At 42.4% G+C, this 27,532-nt stretch overlaps 1 protein-coding gene across 5 annotated transcripts; it reads left to right on the forward strand.

Annotated features, from left to right (window-relative positions):
* cdkl5 (cyclin dependent kinase like 5) lies at positions 1-27,526 on the forward strand. 5 transcript variants are annotated; one of them, XM_057012923.1, is made up of 22 exons: positions 1-142; positions 323-434; positions 2,476-2,797; positions 4,792-4,826; positions 13,553-13,598; positions 13,690-13,826; positions 14,386-14,506; positions 14,765-14,824; positions 15,446-15,536; positions 16,247-16,349; positions 17,148-17,234; positions 17,590-17,670; positions 17,769-17,947; positions 18,669-19,600; positions 19,765-20,105; positions 20,676-20,777; positions 21,005-21,110; positions 21,201-21,336; positions 21,798-21,903; positions 22,682-22,804; positions 24,010-24,255; positions 24,622-27,526. In XM_057012923.1, the coding sequence occupies exons 3-22, from the start codon at positions 2,761-2,763 to the stop codon at positions 25,036-25,038; spliced, it is 3,486 nt and encodes a 1,161-aa protein (XP_056868903.1). In that variant the 5' UTR covers positions 1-142; positions 323-434; positions 2,476-2,760; the 3' UTR covers positions 25,039-27,526. The 5 variants fall into 5 exon arrangements, with proteins under 5 accessions (XP_056868903.1, XP_056868882.1, XP_056868910.1 ...); XM_057012902.1 differs by having other exon boundaries at positions 3-142; positions 22,682-22,846; XM_057012930.1 differs by having other exon boundaries at positions 3-142; positions 22,682-22,846; positions 24,010-24,213.
* The last annotated feature ends 6 nt before the right edge of the window (positions 27,527-27,532 follow it).

Consider the following 27,532-nt stretch of genomic DNA (forward strand, 5'->3'; position numbering starts at 1 on the left):
TGGAGGGGAGGTGTAGGTGGGGACGGGGGGAGGCAGACGCTGCAGGAAGATTTTTAATCACTTACGCCATCAACTGACCGAGAGGGACGCGGCCACAGCACCGACGCCCGCTGACGCCCTGCACAATGTCTCTAATTGGAAGGTAATTGGCTGCGTTTGCAGTATAGACCATTGCCAGCGCAAAGTTTTATTCATCACAGCCGAGAATGGCACCAGCAGTGCTGGAACGCGCGCTCGTCCGCGTTTCTATTGGCTGTGCGCAACGTCGCTCACAAGAATGACGATTTTTTTTTTTTTTGGTTTTTTTTTCTGCTATAACCAGCTGATGCTGAGGCCATCAACACGGAGGCTCCACAGAACTACGGATGGTCCATGGATACCCCTTCATCGGCGCAGTGCCTGCGGAATCATCCTCACCTCTATCCAGACATTGAGTAAGTCCATCTTTGATTGTGTCACGATGCAGGCCCGGGCTTCCCCTCCTAATGTCGCTCCACATGATGTTTCTACGTCTCCTCGGCTATTTATTTTTAGGGAGCAAGAGGCTTTGTGTTTGAGAGACAGAACATTCGCACCTTACACAGACGACAGATCACACCAGGAGGTAAAAGAGATGCGCTGGCCTTTTTTTCCCTCTTGGTTTTGTGTCATTTAGCGCGAACTGGTGTGTAATTATGGGGTTTCGGGGGCTCTTTGCGGATCTTGTTGTGCAACGCTGTCGTGAACACGGGTCCGTGAACTGGGCTTGGATATAATTTATGCACTGGTGCTGTGTAGGCTGAGAAACGCGTGGACGAAGGTGGAATGGTGGTGCGCTCCGCACCGCAGCGATGAGAGAGACGCAGTTTCGGTGCAGAGAGAGAGGCAGGAATACTAGCCCCCCTCTCTCTCTCCCTCTCTCTCTCACACACACCTCATCTTTTCGTGCACGTGGACTGACGCATGCACCTGCCTTAAATTTACGTTCCAAAAGTCAGTCATTCCACCGTGTTCTGTGCACGCATTCGCCCTCATGTGCAAATATCCCCGTGGAAAACACGGGGATATTTGCATCTTGTTTCCATCAGCCAGCTCTTTGCGTGACGGCACCATGGGGGAAAAGCAGCAGTTTATCAATGAGCAGACCCTGATGGGATCGTTTAAGGAAGAATCCACAGATTGCAGGAGGAAGAGCAGCCTTTTAGCTCCAGTTCCAGGCTCTCGACGTATATTCTGTCGAGTAAGACACGAAACCGGTCTAATATCTCACCAGTGGCGGCATTATCCTAAACTGACTGGCAAGCGATGGCCTCAACATCCACCTTATCACTTCCCTTTGGAGTGTAAGCTGCATAGGAAAACGCCCACACGGACACATGAGCCAAATGAACATTTTCTTTCTTCACTGCTGAATAAATCAAGTGTTATACAAATGATGGTGGAGTGATATTGTGAGAAGCTCGGCTGGTTCCAACCCAACAGCATTTGTGTTACACAACAGAAATTTGATAACTACAGACTTTTCCCTAAGAGTTCAAGAGTAAATGTTGTGTGTTCATGTTCTGTATCGGTTGGGTTTTTAGTTCTGCCTTAGTTCTTTAACGACAGTTTACGTGGAATCAAATAGAGTAATACTATTTCCCACCTGTTACTGACTGTTACTACTGGTGCTAGTTCCTTTAATCAGAATAAATTAAACAAAATGACTTATGTGGACAACACTGTCTTGTTTATACTGTGGGTGTTCTTTTTTTTTTAACCTCAGCCAAGGAGGATATTTGACAGCTGTCGTTAATCTGTTGGGAACATAACTCCATGGATTTTAATCAAACTTTGAGGAAATGCTGACAGTGGGCAAAGGAACTAGTAAGTAGTAAGAAGAGCTGATTAAAGTTGATGATGTTCCGGATTCCAGAGGGACTTCAACCTTTGATCTCGGCAAGGGGCTTTGATCATATGGCAAGCTCCTATGTTGCGTAACCTTGAATTACTACTGTATATATGTGTATATACTGTACTACAGCTGTAAGGATCATTAAGGGGGGACCTACCTGCTTGGTGGGACTCAGCACTCTGAGTGCTTTTCTAGGTTTGGATTGCATTTGGTCAGATTTTCCATATCCTGTCATGCTAAATGGGTCCATCTATCTACAGCAGGGTTAGATGGCTGTTTCTGATTTAAGATCATTAACCCTTGAGAGCAGTTTGTTGTTGCATTCCAATATAGAACAAAACATCACGGCTTTAGGAGCCTGTGTGCACAAAGGTGTTGGACACTGAGGCAGACTCGTACACTTCCCCACTTGACAGGTGCTTTTTGCATCTTCTGATCTGACAGGAAACGACGGGATGAAATGAAGTCATGATTTAAATATGACCTCCAAGAAAGGCCATCTTGCACATAGTATTCCCTGCAGGAGCTGCTGTTAGCGTCTGGAATGATGAATGTGAGAATAATCACACATCCTGATATTTGTGATATTTGTCCTCCTCCAGGTACTGCGATGAGCTCTGGATAGAAATTAAGGATAAGAAGCCCCCAAGCATGGAATCCTGAGAGCACTAGAAGAGATCTGTCGTTAAAAAAGTGACATTTTTAAGAAAAAAAAGCGGAAGGGGGTGGATGAGAGAGAAGGAAGATGGGCCGTGATCAGATGCTGGCTACGTCGCTCCTGAGCGCCACAGTTTGCTCCATCAGCCATCGCTCAAAACAGGACTTCCCTCATTAAAACCCAAGAGCTTATTTCGTCTGCAGGAGGACCCCCACCCCTCTGTGATGTGATGAATAAGTTTGAAGTCCTTGGCATTGTGGGAGAAGGTGAGTGGTTGTGCTGAATATTTATAGATCACGTTTCGACTGGACGTCCATAATTGTGGACCCCGACGTCACAGTCTCACATCCTTTTCATTTAATTCCTTCCATTGTGCTGGAACACACTCCAATATTCTGCACACGATAAGGTTGGATTGATTGATGTTTTAAGAATGTAATGTACATTTTTTTAAACCAGATATCTTTGATATAATTCAAAAGTTGATTCTCCATTTAAGCTTCAGCAGGTGAGATTTGGTCACATTTAGTGGTGAAGACAGAAACTGCGGAATGAGATTTCTGCTGTTAAAGTCTGGTGTTGCTAGCTGTTGGGAGCTTGACAAGATTTCAATAATTTGTTGTAATTACGCACATAATTGTTAAAAGCTATAGTTGATGACGTAAAAAGATAGAAAAGAACTACCGTCCAATTTATTGAAATGTTAATAAAAGGTCACACGTGCAGATTTGTTTATATCAGCCATTGGCAAACTAGGGCTTGTTGGGCTTCATAATCCGGCCCAATTTACTTGTTCCCAATTATAATAAAATCACATTTATTTTGATCTTGATCAAGTCAGAACTTGTTTCTCCAATGTTTCCAAATGTGCATGGATGCAGCATTACTCTTAACTTCACATTTTCACATTGTACGTTGAAAATAACCAGACCAAAGAAAATGAAATTGTACACTCCGTGACGAATGTTTATTAAGCAGTGGGCAGCAACATATATTTTCACTGATCCGATCATTGGCTGGATGTCAGATATGTAATGAAACTGCTTCAGTTTTTAAAGAATGCAAAACCAATGGTCACTTTGCATCAAAGCATGTTAACTATGCTAACAAGCAAGAAATAAAACGAATTGCTCTGTTACGAAATAAGCGTATTCAGTAATTTGAATGATAAGCCTGTCATACTCATGCATTGCTGCCTGTTAAAGGCCAATGCCTTTTATAAGGCCATTTACATTAGTTCACATAAGCACACATGTTCCTGGTCCCCTGTCAAATTGTCAATGTGACCCCCCAAATTAAAAAGTTGTCCCACACCAGTTTGCATCAATGTCTAATTAGCTTCTGTTAAGTAAGAAAACCAGTCGAAAAATCTGGATGGCATTAAGAAAGAAGGTTGCTTTTGTGATGCAAAACCAAGGGACAAGGTCACCGGAAGACAAGACAATTGTGGCACATTATGAAACTTGCACTGTCAGCTGAAAGATTTAAAAGAAAAAAAGAAATACACTATGCACACAGTTGAGGCTGTCAAACATGTATAATGATTAAAATGATTTTGCTTGTTTTGGGTTTTTTTATTGAAACTTTTTCACTTCAGCGTTGCTGACGTTGGTGCGGAGGAATCCCCAACGAATGTATGCTTTGTGGTGATGTGGTGCAAAAGACCTTATGAGGTTCTGTTGTTCTGTCTTGGGTTTCCTGGTGATGGGTGATGCAGTGGATTTGTTCAGAAATGAAAAAACAGTTTCTGGAATTTGATTTTAAATTGGATTAATCATTAATAGTGTGTCACACTACAGACTTATGTGACTTCGGTTCAATGATTATCTCCCTCTACATAGCTGATGTACAACACTGTGTGTGTGTGTGTGTGTGTGTGTGTGTGTGTTCTAGTACATGTTACAGAGTGAGGGCCAGCTTACACACTGCACTGGCAAGGTGAAGATGTTTTTGCAGGGTTGCGACATTTTGTTTGGTCTTCACTTCATCAGACCCCCCTGATTGAAGGTTGAGACTTGGATTTCAGAGTAGAATTAGGTTAGAGTTCGGCGCTTTGATGAGAATCCTCTCAGTATATAAGTCTAAATGTGGAGGTGCTTGCGGCCATCTCACCTGCTAACTCTGTTTCTCTGCTGTTCTTTCTAACTGTTTTTGCTTTGTAGACACTTGTTCAAGGTTCACAAGACCTGACTGTAACTATAATGATGAAAAATGACTTGGCCTCAATTATCACTGATCTTTTCTTCATTTCTCTGTTCAGGAGCATACGGGGTGGTGCTTAAGTGCAGGCACAAGGTAAGATAATCGTTCTTACACACCCAACTTCCATTTACATGCAAACACCAAGACATTTTTGTGCTTTAATTCCAGATAAACACAATTCTGATGATGATACAGGTCGTAAACTTAGAGTAAGATGAGATGGCTTAAGTGCTTTGTTTTGTTAAGAGCTGTTCAGCCTTCAGCTGCACATATTTAAATGACACTTATTTTAATTGTTTAAAATAACGCCAATATTCTCTTATTTGAGTGAACATGGAAAATAACTTTATCTTTTTTTTAGTTAATATCTATTAGTGTTGTTGATATGTATACTTTTGTTGATTTGTTCACTAAACCTCCACTGAAGAAGTTCGTTTTCAAGTACTCTGGAGTAATAACAGTATTAAAGTGTTACCTATTACTCTGGTACTTTGTGGGAACAACTATAAAACAAACACACTGTTATAAGAGATAATGGTTAAACACCCATGGCATAGAAGGTAAAGTTATCAGTGGTTTAATTTTGTAAATGTCCTTATTTAATGTAGGTCTATAAATAACATATATGATATTGATTGGCATTTCAGGGAACCAAAATTAATTTAAAATCAATGAGAATTAGGTCAATGGCAGATTACGGTCACTATTGTTATCACCTCCATTAAAGGCCTCTTTATTAAAATGACTTTTATCAAGTTTAATCAAAAAGAAAGGGGACACTTTAAACGATCACATTTTCATTTTCATGATGTAATCATGGTATAACGTCTGAAACGTTTAAACTCATATCGCATAAAGTAATTTTACCTACAACAATTAACATAGTCTGTTCTGTTGTGCCGCCATCTTTCCACAGTAGCCCAGAAAGGACAAACCTGCTGTTTGGGGTAGTGCTCTTATAACGGGAAGGTTGCAGCTCTTGCAGTCTCATTTCTGACCACTAGATTCTGACAAATCTAACACAATCGATCTTTGAATAAACAAGCGCAACCAGAAAGCCGTACATTTACCTAATCAACTTTGTCATATTTATACAAAAATGTAGAAAACAGGTGAAAATGTAAAAAATATGTTTTCAGATATTGGCACGTTTTTGATACAGTTGTCCAGTGCGTCCACAGTTATGAGACAATCGTGACCTCATCTCTGCAGTGTATTTTTGTGTACTGAGCAACAAACACCATGTACACAGTTCATGAATATATACTGTATAACACTCTGCCTGCAAATCCTTCAGATAATGAAACCCTCTGCAGGCTTTATACCGCTGGCACACTGCTGTATAACCCACTTTATGTTCAAATTATTTTACTATGTCACAGTGTTAGCCCTGTTATTGCTCGTTTAGCAACACATTAATTATTTGTGGCTGTCAGGGTACTATCAGAGGACATGACTGGTCTTGTGTGCCAGAGATCAGTTATTAAGAACACTGTCAGGCAGTAAAACAAAAAACCAGGGTGCTGCATTGGCCTTTTAGGTGTGACTGGTAGTACTTGCAACATGTTAGCGTGGCGTGATTCAAATGTTGCCACAGCGCCTGGACAACCTGGCTGTACGCAGACCAGAGACTGGCTGCAGATGAAAAATTCAGACCCCTACAGGTGGTAAATAAATTATGACCGGCCAACCTTAACTAAAGCTCAGTGCTCTCCTTGTCAGGAGCAACATCAGCATCTCTGAACACCCACTTCTCTGCTCAAATCAACCTTCATCTATTGAAAACCACCTCCCCGGTTCTGTGGATGTGGCAAATGTGTGATTTTAACCAGCTCAGATGTATTTCTGATCCACGCTATCTGCTTGCCTCCATGGCTGCAGAATGATGTTTTCATTTGTGCTTCAACTGATAATCTGGGTGTCCAGATGTTGCTGGCTGTGATACCGGGAAATCTGCAGGAGGTATAATTACACTGGGGGGAAATAAATAAATTTAAAAGATGACACTTCAAAGGATTTAAAGCATAAACCTAATTTAAACTGTTTGGTTGTTCTAAAGGTCATTTAATGGTTTACAGTAAAGACTTGAATTTAGCACAGTTTGGTTTTACTTTAAAGAAAAGCACTGTAACGCTCAACATGGCCGAGGCTATTTCATCATACAAACCTTCCCATTTTTTTGCAACAGTGGCTTGCTTATTTTAAAAATAAGTCATTTTATGGTCATGTCAGGATATCTCTCATGAACAACTACATCTCTAGATACAATTTTAAAACCAGAAATGTTTGCATTGTTTGATGATTTGACCTGCAGGAAATGTTTGGTGTTAATCCAATCTGAATGTTCAAGGAGAAAGGAGTACTAAATCAGAGCTCAGTTAATTTACAGTTGATCGCTGTCAGTGTTTGCGTTCACTCTGGAGTCTCCACAGCTCATTTGGCTTTCATTCACTTCCTACCCTACATTCATCTGATGGACCAGAAGATCCCTCAGCACGTCATGTTTCATGAAAATTTCACATGAACCATAAATGATTCACAGGAAGTAAAATCCTGAAGATGCACGTTCGCATTCATGGATAAGACACATGATGGTGAGAGAAACACGGCTCTCACAGCTTTAGAACAATACAGTAATATCTACCCCCTAAAACATGCCTACTCTTAATGAATATGGAAAATGTCCGCAGGCAGACAAAAGCCTATATTTCAGTGTTTAGTAAATATAAGGAAGTGCATCAGATGGTGAAAAAATGTGTAAGAAAATAAATAAACTGGGAAGAAGAACTACTGATCTTAGGTTGTTGTGGGAGACAGGAATTGCTGTTGTATTTATTTATTTATTGGTGCTAGTAGTGTGAATTTTGATTTTGTGAATGGACAGCAGGGGAGAGCAGAGGGAAAGCACTGGGAACTGGATGAATATTTTTAATTATGGACCAATTTATTCACATATGGCAACCCTTACCCATTGAAAGTGGATGACTGGTTATATTAATATGTGATCGGGCTTTGATCCTGTTGTTTACTGCTTGGATGACTTTGGAAATGTCGCTGCCATGACTGGAAATGGGATGACGTTGTCTCTGCCCTTTAGTCCTCCTGCAGGGTTTTAGATGTGCACGGACCCAGTGTTTTTTAAGTTGTTCAAGGTGTATTTATGCAGCTGTTGTGACTGATGTTACTGGCTCTCTATTGGATCTCCATTATATCTATCACCCTCTATCCTGTACTGGACCTCTTTTTTTGGTGATCACCTCCTGCCTTTTTTTGCCACTCCTATTTTGTTGTTGGATTACCTCGGGATCTACATTGTCACTCCTTACAGAGCTAATTGGGGAGGCTCTTGAAGGCAAAGAAAAAGAAGATGAAGGCCTTTGTGTTCAAGATGATACATGAGTATATCAAACCAAAGCAGCAGAAAAAACAGATCAAGATCTTCTTCTATCAAAAATCTACTGGAGCAATGGGCTTTAAAAGCACATAAGCACATAATAAGTGGACTTAGGAAAAGCTAGAGCTTTAGGCAGATATAGTATCATCGATGGCAAAAATGAATGTCTCGAAGACCTCCGTATCATAAATTGGATGGAATCCTATATCAGAAAGGGAGGAAAAACCTAAACTTTAAATATTGACACTGATACATTTGCATCATCAGATGAGGATGAGCATGAGAGCAAACATCATATTGACTCACAAACCACAGGTACAAGGCCAAAACAAAAAGGGATAGATAACACTTCATACTACCATCAGGGGTCCCCAGTGCTCATACCAACTAGGAGCATAGTGGCTAGGAGCATAGCGACCCCTCCCCAAAGACTTTTGACCACTAATTTTGCTGGGAACATAAACAATGAGCAGAGTCCTATAAAATCAATTATGGAAAGGCAGAATGAACTGACCTCGATTGTGGTATGACAACAAAGTTTTTCTTCCCTGTCTAGAAGAGATGTCCAAGTATTTGTCCAAGTATATTTTCGATGACAGTCTCCTCCAGTATCATGCCTTTATGCACTCCTTTGAACAAGTCAGTGAGAGAAAGACAATACCAGCTGAGAGATAAGCAACGTACGGTGGCATGTGACAGAAAGACGAGGCTGCAAGCAAAGATGGCAGAATGAAACTATCACCACATTGCTTGAAGCCACAAGGTAGTAGCTTTGCCACTACTGCTGGTTCAGTTGATAAAGGAACTGAATCAGAGAAAAATGTAAATGATGGACCCTTACCTGAGAGGATTTGCTCATACTACAAGAGTGGACACACATTTCAAACTTGCCTTCTATTGGAGTAGAAATCTTACATTAAAAAGATGGATTTCCTGATAAAGAATGGAATTTGTTTCAGCTGTTTGTGCACTGGGCACGTCAGTTAGGAATGCAGGAAGTACCTCTTGCAGGGTGTGTGGCAAACACTGTAGTTTGTCTCAATTCTGTTATTAGGAGAAGGGTCCAATGGGCAGTTCTTTGGCTGTCGTCCTGACAAGTGTTCTCACTGGGGCCGGTGACAAGACTGCAAGCTTTCCATTGTACCTGTGAAGGTCTAGTCAAGTAAGGGCCTAAGCTCAGTGAAAACCTAGGCCTTTCTAGAACCAGGCAGTTAAATATCCTCTTGTACACTGGGTCTCATGGAATAACTGCATCTCTGGAAGGAAAAAACAGATTATTTCTCGCACTATAGCTGGATTGCATCTGATTTGGAGGAGGCTGGTTTGGTCAGTGATTGGACCTGTGAACTGCCAGACATGTTTATGCAACATAAACATGTCACTTAATAGCAGTAATATCCCAAGAAATTGAGATGTACAAAAATCCCCATAGATATTGAAATAGGCACCAATGAGGGAATTTTAATTGTCATGAATGTCCACCGAGTATTGAAACCCCTGGAGGACGTCCTTAGTGTGGAGAAAGGACGGCATGCCATCAGGATGATGCTTGGTTGGACTCCATGGGCCACGAGGAGAAAAACATGGTGATCTTCATGTCATCAGTCTGCCATTACCATTACAGGACCTCAGCAAGTGGCACAGCAGAAGTCCTGTAATGGTAACAGCAGACTGATGCCCAAGATTAACGTTTGTCTCCATGGTTTGATGTAGAGGGCACATCCATCACTGTACAAACTCCTGCAATGCTAAATTTGCATTCCAGAAGTGTGTAGAAGATAATATATTTCTTCAGCCAACTGGTGTTTGATACCATCATGGGCAGTTTTTATATGGATGACTGTCTTGCCTCTGAAGCTATGGAATAGGAAGCCACAAAGATCTTGGTGCCATTTACTCAATGGAAGACTTAAATTTAACAAAATGGATAAGTCATGTATGTGCTTGCATCAAAGCCTGAGGAAGAAAACAAAGGAGGTAAAATTCCAGTCGGACACCTTTTATCAGTGTCGTTCAACACTTCATTGTAAGGCTAAGACAGGAGATAGCTACATTTGGAGAATAGCATTATCTTTGCTGGTGCAGAGTGGGAGCTGAAACAGGCAATTGAAGGGTGGAATCCGCAGTACACCAATGATGTCACTGAAGGGAATCAAGTGGAGTCTAAACCCTCCCACTGGATTACCTCATTGAGGATTATGGGAAAGTTTGATCTGTTCCATCAGAAAGATTGTCAATTCCACTTTGAGGACACAAAGACTGGATGAAGAAGTGCTCCACACCGAGCGCTGTGAAGTTGAAACAATCGTCAACAGCAGACTGATCACCAAAGATTCTACAGAACCAAATGACTTGGAAGCATTAAAACCCAAAAGTCATCTTCTGCTTCTCAAAACCAAACTCATTTTACCACCTGGTAATTCAGAAAGAGGATGTTTATGTATGGAGGCGATGGATGTTTTGGTGTTATGGATGGAATTGAGAGGTTACGTGGTGTACATAGTAGCCGTAGAAGTATGTGATGTTTCACCTGCACACCCACGATGCTACACTGTATAATGACCAAGAATCCTGGATGCTTAGGAGTTTTATTTTTGCAATAAATCCATCAAATACAGCAGAGTGGAATTTTGATTCATTGACAGCCAGCGTCACTCAGGCCAGTCTCCCTCTTCAGGCTCTCGGTGATCAAGTTACTTGGTTTTAAAAATTGTCACCTCCAGCTGTTTTAATTAGCAATGTAAATGTTAAAAAACACACTTTTCAATTCATTGATCTATTCATGTGTGCATCAGTTGTCCTTTCATCTATACTGTCTCGTTAATGTGCTCAGCTCTGGACTTTTTATTGACTAACTGCATTATTGTAAATTATCAGAGGGGGGGCTTTTTTGCCCACCTATATTCAATCTAAAAAATCCTTTTTACATGTAGAACCAGACCACTGTACTACAGGCATTTTAGCTGCGCTGCAAGTGAGCAGTTATTTTTGTTTTTCTCAGCTCAAAGGAGATCAAAAAGAGAAAAGGTGGAGGAGAAAAACCGAGGAACAGCGCATGTGTGCGTGTGATGGAAGAGGGAGGTATTCCATATGTAGCCTGTACAGATGGTAAATGGGTCACCCTGTTAGGAGGACAGACCTGAGAGGATCAGAGAGACTGGGAGCGCTGGTCGAACAGACAATCAGGTGACTCCATACAGACTCCTGACTGCGCCACCAAGAAATGAAGTGCAACTTAAATGCTAAATTATTTAAACATTTACATTACAGTATGCTTTTGATGGAGCATTTAATTAGTCCGGTGGAAGGCTGCTTGTATTTCTGCGGCATTCGTTCTGTCACTTTGTGGAAGTGTTGTATTAGTGTATGTGGGTGTGTGTATGGAGGCTTATGTGTTATCCTGAATTTATGACAATAACACAACCTACACGAGATCCCATGTTTCCTGGCACCTATATGGCGTCTTTATTCCGTGTTGCTAAAGTGATATGTTAATTACCTATGGCAATTACATCCTCCAAGGAGTTTGCTTGTTTGTCTGTTAGCTAAATAAGTTCAAAAAGTTATGAATGAAATATTCAAGAAATGTTGATGATGGGCCATGTAACATTTTGGTGATATTCAAGATTCTAGAGGAACTTTGACCTTTGATCTTCCAACGCTGAGGGGCTTTGATCATAACGCAATGCACTATGTTACGTAACCTTGTATTACTACTGCCTTTATTCGGTATTTACACTGTGGGTGTAAGTAACAGTATGCGGGGAAATGTCCTGCATGGCAGAGGTTTGCGCTCTGCTTTTTTCTAGCTGATTAACACTCTTTGATTGTGTAATCTTACAGAAATGCCTGATGGTTAGTTAGTGTGGATTCTGATCGTGTCTTTCTGTTGCTTGTTTAAAATCATTTCTATCACAGATGCGAACGTTCACTTTAATATTCGCTACATTGAATGCATATTGCATAAAAGTGCGAGTGTATTTGCTTGAATAAATGCATTTACATGTTTCTCATTTATTTATAGAATAATGCTTGAAATAAAAGGTTAATATTTTTTGTCAGTTGAGTAAAAACCTGCTGACATCAGCTGTTGCTGTGGACCATTGCTGATGGCGTCTGCTATGCTAAAACATTAATTGCTGATATTTTTATCTGCGGAAACATGATAAATATGAGTCCTGACATTCAGCAGCTCATTTCCTCAGAAGGAAAAAAAAAGAAAAGAAAAGCATGGAGCTATTTTTGGACACTCTAATTCAGATGTGGCTCAGAAGGCGATCCCGAAGTGCTGCGACAGAGCTGGAAATGTCACACGTGGTCGCATTTTCTTTTGATTGACGAACAGAGCGGATCTCCCAGCGTGTCGTCCTTTCAGCTTCAGTCTCGGGAGAACGCTTTGTCAGGGGTGTTAATCTGGGATGTTTAATTCCGGTTCATCTCTCAAGTCAAAAATCAGACAGGTTTATAATGAAAAGGTTGGTGGCAGCTCCACAGCCTCAACTTGACACTGTTGTCTAACTGTCCCTAAACAAAATGACAACAGAGGAAAATGAGCTGAGGACACAGCGAGGCAGCTTTCAGTGTATGTTGTAATTGTCTCTGGGAAATTGTCTCTGGGAAATTGTCTCATGTTTCAGACTTATCAATAACAAACAATGCTTATGGTTTAGGAGTTGGATCCTCGAATCACAATAAGCACAGCAAGTGGATCTACCAGCACTGTCCTGATCTAAAATCACTGTTGCTTTGACCAGCGTTGAAGCACAATGGAAAGATGCAAAAGAAAAACCCAATTTATACAGGAATGTTAAAGGTTTCCTTCTGTGGTTTTATAGGGTTCTGGTGCTGAAAACACTTGTAATTCAGCAGAACTGTTGGGAAAAACCACCCAATCAAATTTCTGTCTTGTAGGTGACAAAGTAGATGAGTTAGTGCAGGCTGGGATACGTAGAAGATCAGGTGGTAGAATCCTCATGAAGTTAAAAACAGCTAAACCTTTTCCCCATGTTTGATATTAAGTTCCTCTATTGTCCAACACATCAAATTAGAATCCAATAAGGTAAACATGCTGAAAAATTGTTTACTTAAGTCGTTCAATTAAAAGATTCCAGTTGATGAAACCACAGATTTCTAATGAAAACGTTGCATTGTCTGAAAAGCAGCCATTTTTCTGTAACGGCCTCGTTTTTTCAGCGAGATCAATCGACGAACTGAAAGCTGGAGGTTTGTACATGATCTGTGCCAAGGATGCTGTAGGCCTTTTCCATGCGAGTACAGCGCATAAATAAAACGAGAATATTGCATTTTTCTTCCTGCAGCTTCGACACACCATTTTCTTTTCTTTTTTTTAATGTTCCCAGTGGGCCTTTGGCTCACTTTTCTCCTTCCTTTTCTCCACTTGTGATGCATCCTTGTGTATTTACAGGAGACCAATGAGCTGGTGGCCATTAAGAAGTTTAAGGACAGTGAGGGTGAGTGAGGGAACAGGGATGAGGGGAGGTGGAGCGAGACGAAAGGGGGAATAATTATATCACCTATCCCTCTCTTTTTTTTCTTTTACAGAAAATGAGGAGGTCAAGGAGACAACCCTTCGGGAGCTGAAGATGCTCCGGACCCTGAAGCAGGACAATATTGTGGAGCTAAAAGAGGCTTTTCGCAGGAGAGGGAAACTCTACCTGGTCTTTGAATATGTTGAGAGGGTCGGTACAACGACATAATTTCACTCTAAATGCACTAATTCCTACATTGCTCCATCTCTAGAAGTTTAGCCCTGCTGAGCCTGCTCAGTTAAGCATGGAAAAAAAATCACCATGGCAACATACTGTATGAACTATGCTGTTTATAATGGTATTCCCCACTGTGTTGCCAAGGTATCCAGCCAAGTGTCTATTTCTTGACAGGTTTTATTTCCATGCAGTCCTCTTGCCACTATGGTTATCTAGGACTTGGGAGAATGGCTGGGGCGCACAACAGGACAAAAACACACTGGGAAAAGGGAGACACAGACCATATATAGACACGGGGGCAATGAGAAAGAGTTGGAAACAAACAGGAATCAGGGAAGAAAATGGGGCAGGTGACACCTGAGGGAAGGGACATGTGACATGAAATGAGAGGAGAGTTAGGAGACACAAACCTCACCATGGTGTTACACATGCAGTGCAGAGAGAGGAATCCCCTCCAGAAAGAAACCCAAAGATTTATTCTGGATTTCAAATCCTCAACTCATTTAAGTATTTTTTGTGGGGGGGAGTGCAGAACATGCTGGAGCTCTTAGAGGAACATCCCACCGGCGCCCCGCCTGATAAAGTCCGCAGCTACATCTACCAGCTAATCAAAGCGATCAACTGGTGTCATAAAAATGAGATCGTGCACAGAGGTCAGTCGCTTCTCTTTTTTTATTCCTTTAACCGTGCAACTCTGTTTTAAGGGATTATATTTAAACCTTTAACTGTTGCTCTGGTGTTTGCTGCGTTCAGATGGATTAATATCTATTTGACATTTCATTATATTTAGCACCACATTTTTAGCGCTCATACTCTTGAAATGTCTTTGTTTTTACCAGCGTGTGAACTTTGAGCGGCTGCTTTTTTTGCAGTTTGAACGTTAACAACCTTTTCTCTGGAACTCTCCTCAGACATCAAGCCCGAGAACCTCCTCATCAGCTCCGATGACATTCTCAAACTCTGTGATTTTGGCAAGTCATTCTGTCACATTATTCTCAAGAAGCATTTGTCTTTAATCACAGATACTTTATTTCAAGGCTCTGGGGGAGGCTTAATTATTTTTACACTCAAATTAACTGCGATATTTCTGTACAGTGTCTGTGATTCCATTTCGGGAAGTTTAATTTCTCCTGTTTGACTTCCTGTGAGAAATTACTCCGTTCATTTATCACCTTTGTAAATATTTCTCAAGTGAATTAATTTTGCTGCACAGAAGCATAAACCCGCTGTTTGCCCAAGAACGTCATTCAAATAAAAAAATACACATTTCTTATGAGCCATGTTGTTGACACATCACAGTGTTGTCATGTCATATTTCCCGGTGGGATGGGGGAACTGAGAATTAGCAACAATCCCGGGGCCGTTGATCTGGTTTGATAATGTAACCTCATTGAGTCAGCAGGGGTTAGATTTATTTATTATTCACTCCTGAAGCTGTTCGTTGTGATTTTCCATGCTTTTCCTGTTCTGCGACCACTTAAATGATGGTTGCAAGGAAAGTTTCTGGTGTTCCTGGAGCTGCGAAAACAGTTGCACTGTACACGAGTCATTTTGTTGTCAATGATTAGCTGGTTATTGTTTGCCCTGCTCAGGTTTTGCTCGTAACCTCTCTGAAGGAACAGACGCCAACTACACTGAGTATGTGGCCACACGGTGGTACCGCTCGCCTGAACTGTTGCTGGGGTGAGTGTGCCTTCCAGACCGGCTGGGTTTAATCATTCTGACTGAATTATCATTGATTTCTGATATAACTTGTAGCATTATTAAAATGAATGTTATCACCCAATGTTGCACAGCATTATTAATGTTCTTAACATTAGTTAGCAATCAGATTTTTGGCAAATGAGATGACCAGTGGTTCCTTTTTAACCATCTTATTTCTTTGCCATTTGGTACATACTGTCATTACATAAACAGATTTTAACCTAAATGCTACCTACCCATTATTTTGTACATTACATGTGAACAGAAGTGTGTTTTGTGGTCAGCCTGGCAGTTTCATTAATTTCCCTTATTTCTTTCCATTACCGCTGCCGTTTTTTGATACGCTGCTGCACCGACTGTCCATTCCAGCTCAGAGACAGCTGAATGTCATCTAGCTGCAATGCTGTAGCCTGATTTAGTAAATGCCCTGGAACATTTATCGAGACTGTGTTTGAATGCCACCCACTCAAATACTCTCTCTCTCCAACTCCACCGCTCCCCTGCTGCCAAATCTCTCACCATTCCTCACCAGACATCTCAACACCATCCTCTCAGATAAACCATCTTCTTTATTAGCCAAAAAAATGCACCAATCCACTTATTTTACTGGAGCGCATCATCACCATCTGCAAAGCCTCATAATCATGTCCATTTACAGCTTCATCACATCTGCCCTCTCTCTTCCTCAGAGCTCCCTATGGAAAGGCGGTGGACATGTGGTCAGTGGGGTGTATCCTCGGTGAGCTGAGTGATGGACAGCCCCTGTTCCCAGGAGAGAGCGAGATAGATCAGGTGACCACAACACGATGACTGGAAATTAATCAGTGAATGCCATGTGGGTCGCTTGTACCTGAAGAAAAGCCAGTTTGAGCCAGTTTTAAATATGTGTTAAAAAAAAAAAGAAAGAAATCACAGTTACATACTGTTGGACCAACCAAGTGCTTGTCTTTGCACTGATCAATGGGATCAGCAAAACATGAATTTGGAGTCATACATTAAAAGGGTATGTTTATTTTTTTATTTATTTACACATCACCCATGCGTTCCTGCATTAATGCATATATGCTGAGGCTCACAGGCTCCATGAGAAGCTAAACAGAGGTAGGGTTGTGCTCATTGAGACAGCTACAGCAGGCTAACGATGGTTCCTGTCAGCACACTAACGAACCCAACAAGCATGAAATTGCTTTGTCACTGTGCAGCTCTCAGACTCTGAAAACACTGAAGCCAATTTTTGATCCCCCCCCCCCCCCCCAATCCCCGCTGGCAGTCGTGTCGATGGCCACTGAGTGTCACAGAGAGGAACATTTTAGCATTGAAGTTAGCAGTTTCAGTTTCAGTAGTAGTAGTAGTTGTAGTAGTAGTAGTAGTAGTTGTAGTAGTAGTAGTAGTAGTATTGTTATTATTATTATTATTGTTGTTGTTGTTGTTATATAGTAGAAATCTACCTGTTCTGTTTGCTTAGAGATCCCATTATTTGCAAATCTGAAGCTAAAGGACCTTTTAAAAAAAGTGAAAAATAAGACAAAAGAAAACATCAAATCTGTATTAACTTAAATAACTTATCAATTTACTTAATTGTGTCTCCAGCTCTTCACCATCCAGAAGGTTTTGGGGCCACTCCCTGCAGAACAGATGAAACTCTTCTACAACAACCCTCGTTTTCATGGAATCAGGGTAGAAGATGTTTGTCTCTTATTCCTCCACACTTGTGTTCTTCTTTCTCTCTCTCCCTCTTTCTGTCTGTCTCTCGCTCCCTCTGTCTCTGTGTCTCTCTCGCTTTGCAGTGTTCCCAGAACCATGACTCATGAGATACGTGGCTGGTGTTCAGTTTAGCAGTAATTGTAAACGTCTTAGAAGGCTGAACTCTGTGTGTGCCTGCGCGTGCGTGTGTGCGCGCATGTGTGTTGTGTGAATGTGAGTGACAGTTTTGTGATTCTTAACCGCCTGAACATGTTGAAATTCACAATGTCCAGATTTTGAATTTGATGTGTCGTGCACGTGTGTGTGTCTGTGCGTGTGTGCATGGAAGTTTCCCTCTGTTACTCATCCTCAGACATTAGAGAGAAGATACCAAGGCATCTTAAGTGGCTTAATGTTGGATCTGATGAAGGTAAAACAGCTCTAAATTTTTCATGAGTATATTTCAAAAATGGGGTTTTGCCTCCAGGTGCCCTGAAACACATTTCCTCCATGTCTTTCGTCCGTCAGAACTTATTGCTACTAAACCCCACCGAGCGCTATCTGACGGAGCAGAGTCTGAACCATCCGGCCTTTCAACCCCTGAGGCAGGTGGAGAGAGAGCGGCCTGCTCCTCCTGCATCTCCGAACCCTCCACGCTCCTCTAAGAGGAAAACTCACCATCATGGAGAGAACACTGTTCCTACCAGGTCCGATTTTTTTCTTTTTCTACAGCATTCAAATATAAACGGTGGATTTCTCTCATCTGATTTGCATGCATGGCAGCGTATCAGCTCTATGCTGCTGTCTGTGACTTTACTGATATCTGGCGATATTTGTCATGCTTTATTGAAAAGTAGTGCAAACATTTGATCAATAGGCCTGAAAATTGGTTCCACTAGCAGGAAATAAAAGGTAAATATCTGGGAGAAGGTACACACCAATCACAGCTGATGCTGGAGAAGAGTCTTGCTGCTGATCGGCACACATTGCAAAAAGAAAATCCTCCAAAGTAGTCTGTGGGCTTTTCAAATAGATGTGTTTGGATTGAAAAGAGGCTCGGCTTCCTGTCATGGCAAACAAAATGAATTTTGCTGTCCGCGTGTTTTGCATTTGTATTTCTCCAGCTGGGCCTGCTTGGTGCAAGGTGGCGCTCTCCTGCAGAGCATCTCTGGCAGTGAGAGGACTTGGCAGTTGAAAGCAGGCCCCCATTAGAAGCGCGGGCTGTTTTAATAAAAGTTTGCACAGCGTAATTGAAGGTCAACTGGTGAACATTTATGATTGATGAATTTGTATTCAAGCTGGATTGTTGGGGGATCCAATATCTTTTCAAAGTTCTATTCAGAAAAAAATCCAAGTGGGGTGAATTGGTCAGAGTTTTAGACAAAGCCTGGAAGGAGGATGGATTAAATAATGTCTTTTCCCATACAGGAGCCACTCTAAGAGCACGAGCCGTCGCTCCAACAGCAAAGAATGTTCCAGCCTCCCCCGACACGGAGACCTCCATCACCTCGGAAGTAAGAGTTTCCTTAACGGTAACAAACCCCCTCCCAGCAGCTTAAGTCCTACGCTCCACCCCAAGAGTCAGTACATGTCCCAGACCCTTAATCGTTCACCTTCGTCCAGCAAAGACTTAGTGAACAACAACCTTCCGCACCTCCTCAGTCCCAAAGAAGTCAAAGGCAAGACTGAGTTTGACTTCAACTTGGGCCCGTCACCAAAGCTGCCAGACCAAGGACACGGGGCTAAATACAGCCACAGCAAACCCAGCTCCTCTCGCTCCCAGCAGCAGCAGCAGCAGCAGCAGCTGCAGCAGCAGCAGCAACAGCAGCTACAGCAACAACAGCTGCAGCTCCAGCAGCAACAGCTGCAGCAGCAGCAGCAACAGCAACAGCAGCAACAGCAGGCCATTCGCCACACATTTCTGGAAAACAAGAACAACACGCTGCAGTCTGGGGCAGAAAAACAACACAGTCGACACACTCACAGTATGGCTGACTCCGCTCATGGGTCTATGTCGTCTTCTTCAAAGAGTTCAGCATCTTATCTCAGCCTGTCCAAAAGCCACAGCGCGCTGAGTGACGCCAAATCTGTAGGGAACCTCAGCGATGGCCGACTTCACCCGGACGACCCAAACTCCAACACAGCAGGGCTGGGACCTGGTGCTCGCTTCTTCCCTACAAGCTGCCTAGACCTCAACGCCCCTACGGGCCCTCCAGGGCCCCCCGGCAGCCCCTCTGCCCGCCACAGCGACCGCTCTGGACACAGCCCTGCCTCTCGTAGCAGCGGCAACATCCGCATGGAGAGCAGCACCCTGGATTCATCATCAAGACACAAGTCCAGGCATAAATCTTCAGCACCAGGTACGTAGATACATAACCCTTTAGCACCAGGTCCTGCTACGAAGATATTTGAGCTATTAATGCAAACTTTTTCCAAGTGTAGCAAGCAAGACAAGACCATGATGTCAAACAAGGTGATGTCAGCAATTACACCTGACCGAGGTGATATTTGTGTTCTTTTCCAGAAGAGGCTGGTGCTCCAGAACTCTTAGATCCAGGAGGAGCAGCCATGCCGTCCACGCACACTCTGCCTTCCCCACATGAGTCCTATCATTATGGCCTGGGATACACCTCCCCCTTTTCCTCTCAGCAGCGGCCCCAACGGCACTCCATGTACGTGAGGAGGGAGCGTCATCGGCCACACGGAGTTGAAGGCGGGATGGCGGGCTTGCCTGCCCCGGGTCAGGGTATACCGATGCGGGCGAGCAGCCTGCAGCTCCTCTCGCCTCAGCTGCAGCACCGAACCACCCTCACTGGGCACTCAGTCAGCTCCTCCCGGGAGGACTGCACCGATGACATGACCCGGGTTAGTGGCCAGAACATTCAATACAATATGGTCTAAAATCTAATCTGCCAGTGAACAAAATATGCAAGTCATCAGTAAATAGTGTGAATAAACAAGGGTTGTAGCCCATTGCATAGAAATATTTCAGATTTCACTATAAAGTCATGCTGGTGGAATCAGAACCGAGCATTTCTAAAATTAAGGTTAACGACTGCCGTCTGACGGAATAACGGCGTGCTCGTTGCTGAATGTCACATTCTCTCCTCTGTGGCAGCTGACTGCAGGAGTCGCTCCTGTCTCTGCGGTAAAGGGCAACCCCTGCAGCCTGCTGCCTCTCCAAGTATGACTGCCAGTCACAGCAAAGAAGTGTCCAAAAAAAGCCCTGCAACGAGCGACGTGTTTATCGTTGCTTAGCCTCGATCCCAAACATGACACTAGATGTATCACAGAAAATCTGGGTGCTTTGAAAATGCACCAATTGTTGAGATTGAGTGGGTGCGTGAGTGCCGGGGCTGTGGCTGTTTCACATCGTTATCTCTGCATCACGCTGCGTCTCCTGTCTGCTTTGACCTGCGCCTGTCTCCCCAACAGAGTGAGCAGTCCCCAAAAGACATGGGCCACCCCTGTGCCCCCATCAAAGACTCTGCGCGGGACAACACAGCAGCTTTTCACACACAGCGCTCAAAAAACGAGGTCCGACCCCCACAGATACCTCCCGAGCCGCTGGCTTCCATAGCTTTTCTATGTTTGTACCGAAGCATCACTGCACGTTGCCGCTGGTGTAAATGCTGTGTTTTGTTACGTTAACCTGAATGAAATAAGAGAGTTTGTTTATCGATAAGCAGCATTTTCAGTCCGTTACGAGTCCAAAAGACACGCAAAAGTCTTCGGGCGGTCTGGTGACCTTGTGTGTTTCTCAGGCTGGCCTGTATCATGACCCCCATGGTGAAGATGGAGCTTCCTCCAAGGAGAACCGGATGATCTTCACCGAGTCCATGCCTCGCAGAGTGGGCAGCTTCTACCGAGGTGAGACGCGAATGTGTGTACACGTCGTTGAATAATATTTGAGACGTTTTTTTCAATGCATTTAAAGGTCAATCTGCATTTTCTCTTCAGTCCCCTCCCCCAGACCAGATAACTCCTCCTCTTTCCATGACGCCGTGGGACAGGGTCGAGTTCCAGTTGGTCCCGTTGTACCCGTAGATCCCGTTGCCATGGTTGGCCATTCCAAACGTCAAACCGCTTTCGACTGGTGAGACTCATTTGGGGATTATGAGGCAACTCCAGTGTTACATAACTGAGACAGGAGACAGTTTAAACGTGTATTTTACAAACGTTCTCTATGAAATCCAGCCCGCAGATCTAACGCAACAGTTGCGTCTGACATGTTGTCATTGTTGTCTCATCAAGTCTGTCACAACACTTACTTAGATCCTTCTCAGGATTTGTTTGTGGTAAAGAGCTCAATAGCTTAAAATGAAGCATCCGTATTAATGAGCTACCGGCATTTACAACACAGCTAATTTCCCTAATTTTACCACAATGAAATATAAAATATGATACATTTGCAAAAGTGTGTCGATGGATTCTATTGTTTTGAAGAAAATTTTCTTATATTGGGCCTTTCCGCAGTACTGCAGTTGTGACTTTGTCTAGTTCTTCCAAAGAAATCATTTCTTTTTGAAGTTGCGTTTGCAATTTTTTTTGTTGCAGGACTGCGGCAGAAGCAATGGTCATGAATCCTCTGGAGCCTGTCAAAGAGAAAGAAAAACAAGGATTCTTCAGAGCCATTAAAAAGAAAAAGAAGAAGACACAAATAGTAAGATCATTTTAACACTCCTACTCTTTTGGTTCCATCCCCCCATTTGTAGGTCAGTTTTGCCAGACCACTTTCTTGCTTCAGCCTTACCTTGAAAACTCTGCAGTTAAGGAGTTGACAAAAGCTCCTCAGCAATACTGGGAGAATTACTGTTTATGGGAAAAGGGTCCAAGCAAGCTTCTGTCAACAGTGCAAGCTTTTAGTAATTTGCTGTGTGAAAAATTTGCTTTAGTTGTGTCCTCCTGTCAAAATTGTTTGTATGAATAGTAGGAGTTCAAAGAAAATGGTGCCATTATTCAGTGTTTTTAATCTATTTCAGAAGAATCGCACGATGTAATGTGTTTGAAAAAAGAAGTCTCATGGTTATATAACATTCCAGTTGGTTTATCTTGTAATTTGTCTTCTTGACCAATTGTTGATCTCGCCATAAAAATGGGAGAATGTGATTTTCAAATGGAATCGTCTCCAGAAAACAAATAATCAAAAGAAAGAAATAAAAGACACTTAGAAAAACCGGATTCTTTATACTTTTTTTAAAATAAAAACTGCACTTTTAGCATAGAGATGGACAATGTTGCCATTTATTTTTGATGTACATGTATGGTTTTTAATAGCAACAGTATAAGAAATGAACATTTTTTTATATAAGGGTGAACCTGTGGTTACACAGGCAACAAAAATGTATCATCATCTTAACTGAAATATAAAGCACTTTTTACCAAGCTAATCTGTCATTTTCTTGTTGGTGTTGAAAGTTGTGGCGTTTTCTGCTCCACAGACAGACATGGAAGACGGGAGGAACCCTAGCATCAAGAAAAGCCTTTTCCCCCTCTTCAGTTCTAAGAATAGCTTAAAGCACAACTCAGCTGTCAAAGTCCTACCTGTAGTGGCCTCGCCCATGGTACAACACCAACAGCCTCCCCCACCCTATCCTGCCTCTCCAGTAATCCAACCTCGACAATACGATCGCATGATTACGCCGCCCTCGCCGTCTGCTTTGAAATCCTCTCACCTGAAGATAAAGCCACCCAGAGGGTTTCCAGTTTGAAAGGATTTCAAACTCATATCAGGCCCCGGACTGTCGGGCGTTTGTGCACCCATTCTGGGCGGCTTTGGGGCATTGATTCATGCTTCAGTGTCTGCTGCTTGTGAGGCAACACTTTTGCATGTTCACGCTGCATAATAACAGGGTCATTAAAATGCATGTGAGCCTACATGCGCTCAAAGTCATCCTAGCCTTGTGGTGGACTGCAAATAGGAGCAGTTACTCTAATACTGCACTTAAGTACAGGTTGTAGAACAGTAAAACTGTATATATCCACAAACCTGCCCTTGCATAGCTGTAGCATTCTAATAGCTGTGAATTTGGCTTTTGATTCTATTATAATTTAAATAAATTCTATTGTATAATATTTTCTTCGCTGTCACAATTGAAAACTATAAGCTTCACTATAATTTTCTATATTAATAGCTATAGCCATTCTGATGGACACATACTTATTTTCACTTAACTTTTATTCTAGTAATATGGGTGGCATTTATCATTTATGCTGTAGTGTCTTTATTTTCTTTAAATATATTTTGTAGGTACCTTATTTCAATGCTGCTGCTATATATTACCAAAACACATAATACGAAACACATTATATATTCTATCTATAATATATAATCGACAACTATATGGATTGAGCTTGAAAAACTTTTGCTTTCTTCTAAAGCTAAACAAACTTTCCAACTGCTATCAAATTGTTAAATTACAGGGAAAGATGAGATCACTGTCATTTGGAATAAATGTCATATTCAAACAGATGCTAAATATGATTTGGCGTCTCTGCATAACCTATAAATTAGATTTCATGGAATCCTTTGGGGTTTTTTTTACCTGTAGCCATAGAATGATCAGAAATAACTGAGATGTTCCATTTTCTTTTCTCTTTCTCTTTACCATCACCACCTCACTGCGGTTTGCTCGCTGCTGCTTGAGATGCATGATGAGAAGTGTGATGACACTTAGCTGCAAACCAGATAACATCTACGATGGCGCATTGCCTAAACATTTGCGTAAATATTTGGGGAAGATTAATAACCATGTCTGTGTGTCCTTAGGTCCCTGGCAATGGACAGGAACACCTGTCGCTGCAGAGGAGCACCAAGTCATCCTCCCACCACAGCAGCAGACGGAAAAACCGAGAGCGATCCCGGGACAGACACCGGGAGAGAGAACAGAGCCGAGACCGGGACAGAGAGAGGGAGAGAGAAAGAGAGAGAGACAGAGAAAGGGAGCGGGAGAGAGGAAGAGAACTAGAAAGGGTCAGTGATTGGCCAGAGAAGCCAGTGGACTCTCACTCTCAGGTTTGAAGAGCTGTCTTTAATTTCTCTGTGACATAAAAACAAGTATTTCAAACTCACCAGAATATATAGTCACATCACCACGGTAACCACCAGCCACTGACCTAAATGCGAGATTGCTATAGTGGACTTTGACAGTTACTATCTGTGGTTGCAGCTATAACAGCTGGGATTCTACACATCGAGGGGCCCTGCAGCAGAGGGGATTACACCATATCTGTATTTATCATATCTATATATAGATCTCTTCATTCGCAGAGTCAACGATTAAAAATAAAGTCCTATTTTTAGGACTGAACAATGTGTTAACATGATAAAATTGTCTTTTTTATGGGGATGTTTCCAACTGTATTTCTTTCTCCCCTGCAGAGTCAGCCACTCAAGTCGCTACGCAGGCTCCTTCACCTCTCCCCTTCTTCCTCAAACCAGAGGCAACAGTCTCCTGCTTCCCCTGCCCCTCCACCTGACCTGCGCTTCCAAGCCCCTCTGCCTAACCCCCCTCAACCCCCGTCCAAAGCGGGCTACCCTGAGACCCGAGGGCATGCAGACAGCAGGGGTCACTCCGGGGTAAGCAGCTCCTCCCAACCCAAGAGTCGGAAGGCCAGCTACCCCATCCCTGGACAGATCGAGTCCAGCTGGCATGTGTCCGCACTGCAACGAGCCGAGGGTGCGCAGTTTACCCCCGAGCAGCTGGGCATCAAACCAGGGCAGAACGGACCCACCTTTACTCGAGCATCCCGCACCAGGATCCCAAACCTCAATGACCTGAAAGAGACTGCGCTGTAGCACAGTACCGCCTCCGATATACCTGGAAGCATCTGCCAGACGCAGATGTCTCGTCCTGTCTCAAAGGTTTACACCAGAGCCTTTTCCCCTGCATCAAGAGTAGGGCAGACTTTGACAGGCTGGTCACAAACACCGGGACCGTCGTGTATAGGGATTCAAAGGCGGGACAAGAACGACAACTGTGTATCAGTTGTTTTGTCCCTAATGGAACAAGGTGATCTAAACACTGCCCTCGTGGCCTCTCTGCTGCCACCTTCTGTCCACAGGACGCCACAGACACCCATCAGACAGCCACTGTTAAACTGGCCAACAAATGTTTTACAAGCTCAGATATTTGATATGAACTGGGGGGGGTTGTAGAGAGAAAGATTTATATACATATTATTTATTGAATATTTATTTGTTTTAAATTCAAGGATATAAGCTATTACACAGTATGTAGGCTATATGGGAATATTATAAGGTAATATAGAATTAAATGTGTAATTGCAAAGCTTTAGTTTCGACACAGAGAAATGCGTAGATATTTACGTGTTGATAATACAGTATGTCACAAGGAATATTTAACAATGGTGAATGTTTTTGTTGACTTTTATATTTTATTAATGGAGTGTCACACTTTATTATTTTTCTTTCTTTTTGTCACATGTAAAGAAATACTGTTAAAGTTTTTTTTTTTTGGTAAGCAATGTGACAAATGGAAACAATGGTACATATCTCCATCATTCTTTTTTTAAATTTAGCAACAGATGAGGCTATTGGTCAACATGATCTGGTAGCAGTATGGGCAACGCGAGACTGTTAGACTCTGCTTCGTGTGTTGTCACTTGCCTTTATGTCCCTCTCTTTGTTTCATTCTTTCAAAAAGGAACACCCCAGATTTGTTTTTCTTTTTTCAGTTCATATCAGCCACGACGGCTTTGTCTACAGCAGGCAGTGAGACTCAGCCAACCACCATGTAACACCAAAGTGGTGAATGTGGTTGGCGAGCACCCTGCAAAAGGAATATCTCACCTTCAATTCCTTCAAAGTTAAGTCTGGATGTACGTTTCACCCTCTTTATGCCAAGTGATTGCCACAATAGCTGTTCAATAGCTCTTTAACACACTGATTGTATCACTATGACGACAATGGGCTTTGTAGTTGATTTAGAAGCAATAGCACATTGAACATCCTGCTGTAAATAGTCATGGGAACACACACAAAGAAAAAATAACGTGGATGAATGTGGAGCTCAAATGTGTGATTTGGTCGTCTGAGAAAAATTCTATTGATTTTAGTGGTAAATAGTCCGTGGCCCGCACACTTTTTGAATGACTTGATTCTGACAGGCAAAAAAAAAAAAAAGCATGGTCACCTCATTCTGAACACTCGTAATGTCACCGTGTAGTTTTCGCAACTTCAGAGCTGTTTTTCTTAAAACGGGCATGATTCTGTCTACATCTGCTGTGCTCTGTTCTCAGCGGCTCCTGACTAACATGCAGCCCTCTATTTTGGACACGTCTGTGGAATTCACTAAGGCAGACGTGGATCAAGGCCAGACTTATCCTTCAACGTCACTGTTTACATTTCCCTGTGTGCGATTAACTGCTAATTGCCTTTTTATAAACCTGTCTGGTTTTTCTATCTCAATTCACATCACAACCTTTGTTTTCATTGTCAAGCAGTCATGATCAGGGATGATTCTACCATCACCGGATTATAAAGCATTTACCTGCTTACTTACACGTGGATGAGTCAATAAAATGGAACACCTCGATACGGGCACACTTTTTGTGGCCTCGGCACAATCGACAGCTTTACTTCCTGTCCTCAATTGGCCTGTTAAATTCCCCTTTCTCCATGTTGAGTAAATTGGGAGGAAAATGTTTTTTTTAACCACAGATGGAGAGAATGAGATAAAGAAGGCTGTGGACATTGCTTCATAATTCAAGACATCTGTGGGCTCCAGAGTGTTTAGTTTTACAAAACCCCTGCTTTAGCAGAGAAAAAACAGAAACAAGACAAATAAACTGATGGATTACAGGGCTGATTGAAAGTGATAAGATTGATTTAGGCCTAATTTAAAGGATTTCCAGAAAGAGGGTCCAAAACAAGCAACTCCTCGATCATGACCGAGGATGCTCGAACTGCCCAACTATGTGTTCAGGAGGATCAGTGATTGTAATTGTGACTGCCGTGAGTCCGTCTGTATCATTCTCTGAACAGAGTGACAACAGTGCTTGCCTTGCTATAGACCGGAAGCCTTATCTTAGCTCATCCTGACCCAACTCTTCAGATCCGACCACAGGCTTTGATCCCCCCCAGTGATCCAGACACATATCCTGTTTTTTTTTTTTCTTCTTCCACAAATATGAATGTGTTTCCTACAACACCAATTGTTTGATTTGTTGATTTTTTTAAAATATTGTTTTCTTCTTACAGGGTGAAATACGAATAATGGAGTATATCTGAGAATGTGGGTCTCATAATAAAACTGTCCACTTTTGATGAC

Source organism: Takifugu flavidus, chromosome 2 (genome assembly GCF_003711565.1).
Source record: "Takifugu flavidus isolate HTHZ2018 chromosome 2, ASM371156v2, whole genome shotgun sequence".
NCBI classification, from domain to species: Eukaryota; Metazoa; Chordata; class Actinopteri; order Tetraodontiformes; family Tetraodontidae; genus Takifugu; species Takifugu flavidus.